At 45.9% G+C, this 12,622-nt stretch overlaps 1 protein-coding gene across 10 annotated transcripts in view; it reads right to left on the minus strand.

Annotated features, from left to right (window-relative positions):
- apc (APC regulator of WNT signaling pathway) overlaps positions 1–12,622 on the minus strand; it is a 395,143-nt gene that overhangs the window by 85,697 nt on the left and 296,824 nt on the right. For all 10 annotated transcript variants that reach the window (XM_085987196.1, XM_085987189.1, XM_085987193.1 and 7 more), the window contains one exon: positions 10,829–11,030. In XM_085987196.1, coding sequence (XP_085843322.1) covers positions 10,829–11,030 — 202 coding nt within the window. The remainder of the gene's footprint in view (positions 1–10,828; positions 11,031–12,622) is intronic.

Genomic DNA, 12,622 nt, shown 5'->3' on the forward strand with positions numbered 1-12,622 from the left:
TGTTTTGGCTAAAAGCTTAATCTGTGATATTGGAGGTTCCGGGATCAAGCAGTAAAATACTGCCATGGGATCTTTTACATCCAGTTGAACAGGTAGTTGGAGCCTTGATTTCATGTCTCCGCTGAAAGTTGGCAGCTCCAACAAGGCAGTGCTCTCTCAGCATCAGTGGTGTTGAGCTCAAGTCCTGGAACGGGGATTGAATCCACAATTTCTGATTTGGAGGTGAAGTGCTACCACTGAACCAAGTTGACAGTCAGAGGAGTACGGTATGGGAATCAAGGGATATGGAGATCGGGCGGTAAAGTGGAGTTGAGGTCGATGATCAGCCATGATCTTATTGAATGGGGAGCAGGCTCGAGGGGCCGCATGGCCTATTCCTGCTCTTATTTCTTATGTTCTTATGTAGCATAATGGTTATATTACTGGATTAATGATCCGGAGACATGAGTTCAAATTCCACCACAGAAGCGAGGGAATTTAAATTCAGTTAATTAAGTAAATCTGGAATAAAAAGCTAGTATCATTAATGGTGATCATGAAACTACCGGATTTCCGTAAAAACCCATCTGGTTTACAAATGTCCTTTAGGGAAGGAAATCTACCATCCTTACCCAGTCTGGCCTATGTGTGACTCCAGACTCACAGCAATGTGGTTGACCATTGACTGCTCTCTGAAATGGCCCATCAAACCGCTACGAAAAACAGTAAGAATAAAACCAGGTGAAAATAGGATTACCTGGCATCGACCTAGGCACTGGAATTTAAATCCACTGGATTTGGACACGACAAAGGCACACCCAACCCTGCAAAGTCCTCCGCACTAACATCTGGGGACTGGTGTCAAAATTGGAGCTGGTCACGCAACAGCCTGACATAGTCATATTCACAAATCAGACCTTTCAGCCAACGTTCCAGACGACACCATCATTAGGTACGTACTGTCCTACCGGTAGCACCAATACTGACTGAGCTGGCCAAGTCCTGAAGGGCACGGCTGCCAGACTGGGCCTGCGGTGAAAGAATCGACAAGGTAAAAACCTACTTGACCTTGTCCTCACCAATCTACCTGTCGCAGATGCATCTGTCCCCGATGGTATTGGTGGGAGAGACCATCACACACTGAGGACACCCTCCATCGTGTTGTGTGGCGCTACCACCGTGCTAAATGGGATTGATTCAGAACAGATCTAGCAGCTCAAAACTGGGCATCCATGAAGCTGTGAGCCGTCAGCAGCAGCAGAATTGTATTCCAGCACAATCTGTAACCTCATGGCCCGGCATATTCCACACTCTCCCATCAAGCCAGGGGACCAACCCCGATTCAGTGATAACTGTAAAAGGTCATGCCAGGTGCAGCACCAGACTTTACCTAAAAATGAAGTGGTTGTGGATTGCTTAGCTCTGTCTATAGCATGCTGTTTTCGCTGTTTAGCATGTATGTAGTCCTGTGTTCTTCATGCCAGGAGCAGCACCAGGCGTATCTAAAAATGAAGTGCCTGGTGATGGTGTCATCTGGAACGTTACCTAGCCAAAAGTTCTCCGTGCCACAGAAAAGCACTTCCAACAACAACTGGAGGAAATGTCTCTCGCTCCCCATAGTGTTGGAAAAAGCCAGCCACCAAGCAAAACGCTGGACTGCAAAACAGAAAAATAAACTTTTGTTGGAAAGCCACTGAACTACAAGTAGAAAGGCTACTGTGGCTGCATTAAGAACTGGAGACAAACCAAAGAAAGCAAAAACAGTGGCTGAGCATCAGGATGGTGAAGGATTAGAAAGTCTGTACCAAGAACCTCAATATGGAGCTACTATATTAGCTCCAGACAAGGAGGGTACCAGATTGAACCTTTGCTGTGCTGAGCTAACCAATCTTATGCAGGGTGGATGCATTGGTTCAGCAATTGGCCTCAGTGTCATAATTAGAAAGGGGCAAATCACCCAGGTTTCCCACTCCTTATTATCCACCTTAGTAAAAGTACATAAACATGGACATTGAATGCAAAAGGGATTGGGTTTGGCGGTGGCTGTGATAGTCCTACAGTTCAAAAGCCTGATGACACTCATCGTCAAGGCTCACACATGAATGATGGTCACTTGGATAAGCTGGTCATCACTAGTAGAACTGCAGCTGAACAAGGAGTAAAGGCCTTTTGCGAAAAGCAAGTAGTGGAGAAAATTGGTGAGGAAAAACTGACAATTATACACACAGTACAACTTAACAAAAACTGCAGCCAATATTCAAATGAACCCTTCCTATGCTGTGGCTGGTACTTCAACAAGCGCAATGACGCTGCTAGTGCCAGGCAAGAAATTTGAACAAAAAATGACAGTCACGTGACCAGCTTAATCTTAATGACCCAGATATTCCGATCCCTACGCGTGTGTACGTGTTGTGTACCCACCCATAGTGACATCGGAAATGCCGGTTTCAGGCATGCACAGTGCATGCGCTGAAAACTGGCATTTCCGATCTGTCAAGAATGGTCTTGACAGATCCTCCAGCTGCCCTGGAGAAGGGCCTCTGCGGGCGGATAGTTCCGCTTTTTGGAGACCCTCCGCCCGCAGAAAACCCTTACAATTCTTATGCCTGGTAAAAGCAGGCACAAGGCCTGCTTTTACCAGGATAAGAGTTCAAAAAAGTAAAAAAAATTTTTTTCCATTGATTTATCATTTAAAAATACTTTAAAAAAGGGTAAGTTTATTTTCAGCCTCGTAAAAAACTTAAAATTATTTTTTTCAAAACATTAAAGTTTTGTTTAAAATACTTAATCTATTGTAATTTCAAGTCATTTTAAAAACGTGATTTAAAAAAAATGTATTTAAAGTTTTACTATGTTTTTGGGGTGATCTCCATTCATATATTTGACAGGTCTTCCTGTCAAGTGTATGAAGGGAGATTCCCTTCTATGATTGGTTCCCCATGGGCCACGTGATCCCATGGACGCTGCGAACTACATGCGCTTCTGGGATACGTGGGCCCTGCGCACTTCAAGTTTGGAGAGGCCCAGGAGCTGAAGCGTGTGCGTCCCGGGAGCCCTCAGGTAATGGCGTAGAATTTTCCAGATCGCAGGCCTCCGCCCGCAGGAGGCCTGCGATCGGAAAATACAGGCCTATAATTCTAGCATTCAACTCGGAAAAACTAGCTGTTGGGGGTAGTTATTAGCCAGCGACTGCTTGTTATAGAGTTAATTCTGCTTCTAAAATGGATGCTAGGGTCTGAAAAACAAATGCATTTTAATTGTTTTTCTTTTTAAAAAAGTATATAGAAAGCAACAGAAGGTTATATTACTTGGAAAAAAAATAAAACTAAGGCAGAAAAGTTGGGGGTGAACAGTGATGGTGTTAAGAGTAGGGATGGGGAGAGTTCATTTTTGGAATATGCTCATCAATCTTCCATGGTCTTGTACATAGGAGTGAAGACCAAGTGTAGTCTTCAGGTATGCAGACATAATTATGTCCTTATTTTTATATAATTCTTTATAGTTAAATAGTAAAAGTTCTGACAATTTGGTAAGCAGAGAAGCAAAAGTGGCTGGAGCATTGAAGTTTCTTCGTAGTGCAGGCTGGGGAACTGCATGCAACACCAGTTGTACCTAAAAATTAACCTGGTGAAGCTGCAACACAGGACTATGTGTATGCTAAATAGCGAAAGCAACTTGCTACAGGCAGATTTAAGCAATCCCATGACCAATGGATCAGATCAAAGCTCTGCAGTCCTACCACATCAAATCGTGAATAGTAGTGGAAATTAAGCAACTAACAGGAGGAGGAGGCACTGTAGTGTATGTACTTTGAAGAAGGAACTATATTCTGCAGCCCCTGTATACTGCAGTACCAGTAGTGACCACCCCGGTATATAAGCCTGTGTAGTAACTTTGTATAGCAGTTCCAGTTTTGTCTCCATTCAGTAAACACCTGTTATAACCAACTCCTGCAGTCCGTGTCTCAATTACACACGGACGTTACACTGGCGACGAACAGATCCGAACTTACCTACAGTTCTGCACCACCTCACGGAGATCCATCCCTGAAGCAAAGTTGTTAGAAGTCGAGGCCAGAAGGAAGAAATCCAAAAAGAAAAAAAAACAAACAGAAGAAACGGGCGTCGACCGTGGGCAACCGCCGTCTAATTCATCGAATTCGAAGATTTGCAGGAGAGACTGTCGAGAGCTGGACTTGGTTATCCAGTCTATGGTGTTCCAGCTAATCGGGCTGGTGGCAGGTAGTACACTGATCCTTCCTGGGCTGCGGCGGGCTAGAGCTCGATCGGGTGGCTTTTCAACGGGGCCGAGCAGCGTTGTCGGGAAGAGGAGAGAGAGACAGAGGGTGGAGCACACAGGGCGCGGCCGGTGCTACGAAGCCGGGCAGCGTACAGACCCGAGAAGAGGGAGGAAAGTGTCCCGTAGGGTCTGCTCTGACGACGGGAACAGTAATTAAAATAAAAGAAATTAGAAGCGCAGAAAGCCGCGAGGAGCTGCAGTTTGCCACGGGGACAGCGGAGAGCGGCGTTGGCAGCAGCGCGGGGGGGGGGGGGGGAGGGGGGAAGTGCGCGAAGACCATAGGGCGTCGCCATCAAGGCATAAAAACGCCAGCAACAGCGCTAGCAGCAGTGGAAAAGACAGAAAGCGCGGGAGGCGCCATCTTAATCCAGCGGGGAAGAAGGCAAAGCGCGGGAGGCACCATTTTGTTCAATCGGGGAACAAGGCAAAGCGCGGGAGGCGCCATCTTAGATCTCCAAAATGCCGAAGACTGGCAATATCACTGCCTTCGATAATGCAATAGAAGACTGGACCATGTATGTGGAAAGAGTCGAAGTATATTGCAAGGCAAATGAAGTAGCCGATGAGAAAAAGGCATCGGTACTACTAAAGTTAATGGGCGCAAGAACGTACGGCCTATTGCGGAACCTGATCACTCCAGTCAAACCGATGGTGAAGAGTTTTAACGAAATTGTTGATAGCCTACAGGAACACCTAAATCCTACATCGCTGCTGATAGCAGAAAGATTTAAATTCCACAAGAGAAATCAGCATAAAGATGAGAGCAATGCTGATTACCTTACGGAACTACGCAAGCTATCAAAACACTGCCAGTTCGGAGCAGGACTGGCAGATACCCTACGGGACAAATTTGTCTGTGGACTCCTGAGTGAAGGAACCCAGAAGAGGTTACTCTCAGAGAAAGAGCTGACGCTAGATAAGGCTTTCAGCGTGGCAGTATCGTACAAAGCAGCAGCAAGGGGAGCTGCGGAAATACAGCAAAAGCCATAGGAATACGGCACCCATGAAATGCCACGGGGATTTGAAAAATGTTATCGCTGCGGCAGAACAACCCATGACCAGAAGGACTGCTGGTCCAAGGACAAAACATGCAGGCAATGCGGAAAGATGGGACATATTGCACGAGTTTGCAGGTCCGGGAAGAAGACTAACGACAACAAAAAGACTACTAAGGAAAAGTACAGGAAAGTACAAAAGATGACGGACAGTAGTTCCGAAGACCAGAAGAGCGATAGTGAATCCGGGAACAAGAGACTAAGCTGTCTCAAACTACACAACGTAATCGCAAAAGAGGATCACCGAACCATTTGGGTCACCCTCACGACAGCAGGGTCCCAAGTCAAAATGGAATTGGATACAGGATCAGCCCTGACCGTCATGAATCAACGAGACTACGAGCGGCTATTCTCACACATACCCTTGAAAGACACATCCATTGTCTTGAAGACATGTACGGGGCAGAAAGTATACCCCAGAGGGAAAATAAGGGTGCCTGTCGAATACAACGGCAAGGAAATACAGAAATTGTATCTGTACATACTGCAAGATGGTGGACCACCGTTATTGGGACGTGAATGGATCAGAAATATAAGTTTAGACTGGCACTCCATTCAGGCACTGACGGTGGCTGGTAAAAAGGATGACGACGTCACACCTGGATGATTGTCAAAAATCTTGGCTAACGCTAAAGAGGTATTTCAACAAGAACTGGGCACTCTTAAAGGCGTAACCGCCTCGATAAAAATAGAAGAGAATGCAATTCCCAAGTTTTTCAAAGCAAGACCAGTACCGTATGCAATTTGCCCAGCCGTCGAGGCAGAGCTGGAGAATCTGGAGAATGCAGGCGTGTTATCTAAGGTAGACTGGAGCGAGTGGGCGACACCCATCGTTCCTGTCATGAAGAAAACGTTAAACAATAAGTCTGAGGAGCCAAGGAAGGTTCGCATCTGTGGGGACTTCAAGGTGACTGTGAACCCAGTCCTTCACACAGTACAGTATCCTCTTCCGAGGATAGAAGATATTTTCGCCTCACTATCTGGAGGGAAACGTTTTACAAAAATTGACCTAGCGCAAGCATATTTGCAGATGGAGGTTGAAGAATCCTCTAGGAAATATCTCACGATAAACACTCACAAAGGTCTTTACCAGTATAATCGACTGGTATTCGGAGTTGCATCAGCTCCGGCTATATGGAAATGGAGCGATGAATGTAAGCGGGCCTTTCAGAAGTGTAAAGGCCTGATCACTTCAGGAGAAGTATTGGCTCACTACAACCCATCACTACCGATAAGACTGGCGTGTGATGCGTCTCCCTATGGCGTTGGAGTGGTACTGTCACATAAATCCCTTGATGGTTCAGATAGGCCGATAGCTTTTGCGTCACGCTCGTTAACTGCAGCCGAGCGTAACTACGCCCAGATTGACAGAGAGGCCCTCAGCCTGGTGTGGGGGGTGAAGAAGTTCAATCACTACCTGCACGGACAGAAATTTACTCTACTAACTGATCATCAACCTCTTGTCTCCATTTTCAACCCTAAGAAGGGCGTCCCGATAATGACAGCACAACGGCTACAGAGGTGGTCCCTTTTCCTAGGGGCACACCAATATGACATCGAGTACAAAGGAACTAAACAGCATGGGAATGCTGATGGATTGTCACGCCTACCATTGCCGACGGTGGAAGAAGCACCTGCAGTGGATCCTGTGGAGATATTCCACTCGACCATAGTCGAATGTCTCCCTGTGACGAATGCAAACATAGAAAAGGAAACACGAAATGGCCCGACACTCTCCAGGGTCTATGATTTAACGGTGAAGGGATGGCCAGCACATGGCGAACCACTGTTGCCAGCATTCTCGCCGAAAAGAGAACAGCTGTCAGTGTGCCGAGGAACCTTGATGTGTGGATCCAGAGTAGTAATTCCACCCAAATTGAAGGATAGAGTGCTCAATGAGCTTCATGAGGGTCATCTGGGAGGGGTAAAAATGAAGAACTTAGCCAGAGCGTTTGTGTGGTGGCCGGGAATCGATAGAGAAATCGAAGAGATGACCAAGAGCTGTACAGGATGCCAGAAGGTCCAAAACGCCCCACCACAAGCCCCTCTACATCCATGGGCATGGCCCTCATCTCCATGGCAAAGGGTACACGTTGATTTTGCTGGTCCATTTATGGACTCGATGTTTTTAATTGCGGTGGATGCACATTCAAAGTGGCCAGAGGTAATAAAAATGTCCTCAACCACCACAGAAAAAACTATCACAGTCTTACGAACCATATTCGCCAGAAATGGGCTGCCTGAACAGATTTGCTCCGACAATGGACCACAGTTTGTGTCTGAAGAGTTCCGGAGGTTCTTAAAGAACAATGGTGTTAAGCATTACACATCCGCCCCATATCATCCAGCCACCAATGGATTGGCTGAGAGGTTCGTTCAAACATTCAAGAAGGCTATCAAGGCAATGTGTAATGAAGACATACCCCTACAACACAAGGTGGATAACTTCTTGTTTGCCTACCGGAATGCGACACATGCGGTTACCAACCAAACTCCAGCCATGATGTTCTTCAATCGAAGACTAAGATGCCGCTTGGATTTGGTTAAGCCAAACATCAGAAGAGATGTGGAGAACAAGCAGTTTCAGAATATGAATGAAAGGCCAACCAGGAGTTTTAAGATAGGTCAACCAGTTTTGGCCCGGGACTGCCGCACAGAGAAATGGCAGCCAGGAACGATCTGCACACGGCAAGGACCTCTAATGTATACCGTGGACATTGGAGAGAGCATTGTAAGACGCCATGCTGACCAGATTCTAGAGTCACTGGAAAACGTCAAATCCACACCACGATCCGATACACCTGGTGATGAAACCGAAGTACCAATTGCATCTACCTCAGAATCGGTGATATTGGAAGCAGACGAACCAAACAACGACGTTGATCCCGAATCAACTTTGCCAGAAGAACCTGATACCCCAAAGAGGCGTTATCCGGACAGAATCAGGAAGCCTCCTCAAAGATTGAATTTATAATTGCTTAACTTCAGCTAATGTATATAGCGACTGTAATTGTAAATATGTTATTTAATTATTAATCGAATGTTATGTACTGTTTAGCTAAAAGGGGAGGAATTGTAGTGTATGTACTTTGAAGAAGGAACTGTATTCTGCAGCCCCTGTATACTGCAGTACCAGTAGTGACCACCCCAGTATATAAGCCTGTGTAGTAACTTTGTATAGTAGTTCCAGTTTTGTCTCCATTCAGTAAACACCTGTTATAACCAACTCCTGCAGTCCGTGTCTCAATTACACACCGACGTTACAGGCACCATGAACATCCCCATCCGCAACGATGCCAGAGCCCAGCATACAAGTGCAAAAGACAAGGCTGAAACATTTGCACTCATCTTCAGACAGAAGTGCCAAATGTATGATCCTTCTCGGCTTCATCCTGCGGTCCACATCATCATAGTCGTCATGCCAATTCCAATCACTCTTACGTGATATGAAGAAATAGCTGAGTGGACTGGACACGGCAAAGGCTTCAGGCCCCGACAACATCCTAGCTATAGTGCTGAAGACCTGTGCTCAAGAACTACCCGTCCACCTAACTAAAGTGTTCCAGTACAGCAACAACACAATGGAAAATTTCCCAGATATGTCCTGGCCACAAAAACCTGGACAAATCCAACCCAGCCAACTACCACACTACCAACTTACTCCCAATCGTCAGAAAATCAGCAAAGTACTGGAAGGAGTCAGCAACAGTGTGATCAAATGACACTTACTCACCAATGCTCAACTTAGGTTGTGCCAGGGTCTCTCGGCTCCAGATCTCATTAGAGCCTTGGTCCAAATATAGGCACAAGAACTAAATTCCAGAAGTGAGGTGAGAGTGACTGCCCTTGATATCAAGGCAACATTCGACTAAGTGTGTTACAAAGGAGTCCTTAATAAAACTGGTCAATGGGGATCAAGGGGAAAATTCTCCTGTGATGGAGTCATATGTGGCATAAGGTAAGATGGTTGTGGCTGTTGGAAACCACTCATCTCAGCCAGAGGACATTGCTGCAAGACTTCAAGGCAGCATCCTCGGCCGAAGTTTCTTCAGCTGCTTCATTAATGAACTTCCTTACATCATAAAGTGAGAAATGGAGTTATACACCGTTGATTCAGTGTTCAGCTCCATTCGCAATACCTCAGTTAATGAAGCAGTCCATGCCCGCATGCAGCTAGACCCAGACAACATGCAGGCTTGAGCTGATAAGCGACAAGTAACATTCATGCCACACAAGTGCCAGGCAATGACCATATCCAACAAGCGGGAGCCTAACCATCTCATCAGCACATTCAATGACATCACCATTACCGAGTCACCCAGCATCAACAGTCTGGGAAGTCACCATTGAGCAGAAACTCAACTGAACCATCGACATAATAGGCCAGAACAGAGGCTGGTAATTTTGTTGCATGGCTCAACTCCTGACCCCCTCCCCCGGCTCCAGCAAAGCCTCTCCACCACCTACAATGTATAAATGGAATACTGTCTATTTGCTAGGATGGGTGCTGCTGCAACAACACTCAAGGAGCTTGACACTATCCAGGATAAAGCAATCTGCTTGATCGGCACCCCATCCACTAGGAAAATATCCACCCCTTCCACCACCAGTGTACATAACATGCTGACTTGGACATATATTGCCATTCCTTCATCGTCGCTGGGTCAAAAGCCTGGAACTCCCTACCTAACAGCATTATGGGAGTCCCTTCACCACACAGACAACAGTGGTTCAAAAAGGCCCACCATTCCCTTCTCCAGACAACTATGGATGGGCAATAAATGCCCGCCTTGCTTTCGACATCCCCATCACAAGTCTGAATATAACAAAAACCAGAGGTGCTACAGCACCACCACTAACTAGAGAGTGAAATTATAGCTCGATAGGTTTACATCGGCAGCTTCATTCTAAATGTGAACATAGAAATTTATAATGAAAAAAAACTGACGACAGTAAGGTTTTCCGGACAGTAAGTATGCCAAGAATGTTACTATATTGTAGATAATTAATAAACCCACACCTGATAACTGAATTGCTATATTACTGTGATATAGATATACAGGAAACTCTTTTTTATCTGGCACCGACGGGACCGGCGTGGTGCCAGTTTATCAAAAAGTCCGGATTACAAAGAGGTATAGTAAAAGGTACAAGAGCCCTGTACACAGCAACAGATCCAGGCTTCCCTGTTGCTTAGCAACAGGTGCAGGAACCCCGGTTACACAGCCACAGATCCAGGAACGGCCACTAATATGAAGTAAAACTTACCTAAACCTACTCCTGAATTTTGCTGGTTAACAGAGATTTCCAGTTATTTAGGTGCTGGTAAATCGAGAGTTTCCTGTATTAGCATTTGTTTTAGAATCACACTGTGAAAGTTAAAGACATGGCTGAACCAGAGAGACAACTTTTTCAGGAACTGCTGTTGGTCCATGGATTAAAGACAAACCTAATTTTCTTATAATATACCAGGAACAATATAAACTAAAATGTACCTCTCTTTTTCTAGCTCTTCCAAGTAGCCAGTGCTTTCTTTACTTCCATTGACCAATCCTCTTCTTGGAATTGAACCCATTGGAACTGGGCTACACTCCCCTGACCGACCAGACACTGATCCTTCTCGACTTCCATATGAATGCAGTGACATCTTTGGCCTTAATTTTACTGCAGGTGAATTTGCACACTCTAAGTTCAGTTCTGAAAAATAAAATTAATATATAGTTTTATGTCTGCCATTTTGTAAAATTGCACAATGTATTAAGATAGCTTTCTCTGAAAATGATAAACCTGCCACAAGACAGTTTTAAAATAAGATGACATAGTACAAAATTAATTCAAATACTTGGAGAAGAAAACGATCCAAGAAGTCTATAGATAACAATGCATACGATGGAAGGAGTCATTAACAGCTCTACCAAGCGGCACTTACTCACCAAAAACCTGCCCAATTATGATCAGTTTGGGTTCCACTAGGAGCATTCTGCTCCAGACCACATTACAGCCTTGGTCCAAACATGGACATAAAACCTCAATTCCAGATGTGAGGCAAGAGTGACTGCCCTTGACATCAAGGCAGCATTCTACTGAGTGTGGCTTCAAAGAGCCCTTGTAAAACTGAAGTCAATGGGGATCAGGGGGAAACTCTCCAGTGGCTGGAGTGATACCTAGCACAAAGGAAGATGGTTATGGTTGTTGGAGGTCAATCATTTCAGCCCCATGATATTGTTGAAGGAGGTTCTCGGGCAGCATCCTCGGCCCAACTATCTACAGCTGCTTCATCAATGGCCATCCCTACACCATGAAGTTAGAAGTGGAGCGGTTTGCTGATGATTGTGTTCAGCTCCACTTGCAAATCCTCAGATAATGAAGTAGTCCATGCAAGCATGCAGCAAGACCTGGACAGCATCCAGGCTTGGGCTGATCAGCACTATTTGTACCATACAAGTGCCAGGCAATGACTATCTCCAACAAGACAGGCTAACTACCTCCCCCAAAACATTCAATGGCATTTCCACTGCCAAGTCCCCCACCATCAACACCCTGGGGGGGGTCACCATTGACTAGAAACCCAACTGGACTAGCCATGTAAATGACATGGTTACTAGAGCAGATCAGAGACTGGGTATTCTGTGGCAAGTGGCTCACCTCGTGACTTGATCAGCACTTCATCCGCAAGCCTAAACATCCAGCCGCTCCACCACCAATGCATCATGGCTGCAGTGTGCACTATCTGTAAGATGCACTGCAGCAATTCACCAAGGCTTTTTCAGCAGTACCTCCCAAACCTGCAACTTACACCACCTACAACAGTAAGAGCGCCAGGTGCATGGGAACAACATCACCTCCAAGTCGCACATTGTCACTCTCTACCTAACAGCATTGTGGGAGCAGCTTCACCACACTGACTGCAGCGATTCAAAAGGGCGGCCCACCAACTTTTTCTCAGGACAACTAGGGATGGGCAATAAATGCTGGCCTTCCCAACGACGCCCATCTCCAAAGAAGTTTTAAAAAACGGCATCTAGCAACAGGTTCAAAATATGGACACCGCCCGAAGGAAGATGACAATTCAAGAATGGCGTGGCATGTGAAAGGGCATCTCAGTTCTCCAATGCAGCACTGGAGGCCTTGGTGCAGGGGGTCAATAGGAGGAGACAGGGCCAGGAGACCTTCCAGACCACTGGGCTGAATTTTCACTATGTGTGGGTTTGTGAACGGGTGGGCAGTTAAAAGTGCTGAAATTGACAGCACGTTAGGAAGCTGGCTTCAACCTGCTAGCTTCCGCCTTT

Source organism: Somniosus microcephalus, chromosome 1 (genome assembly GCF_052327205.1).
Source record: "Somniosus microcephalus isolate GS21.2 chromosome 1, FLI_Smic_1.0, whole genome shotgun sequence".
In the NCBI taxonomy this organism is placed as follows: domain Eukaryota; kingdom Metazoa; phylum Chordata; class Chondrichthyes; order Squaliformes; family Somniosidae; genus Somniosus; species Somniosus microcephalus.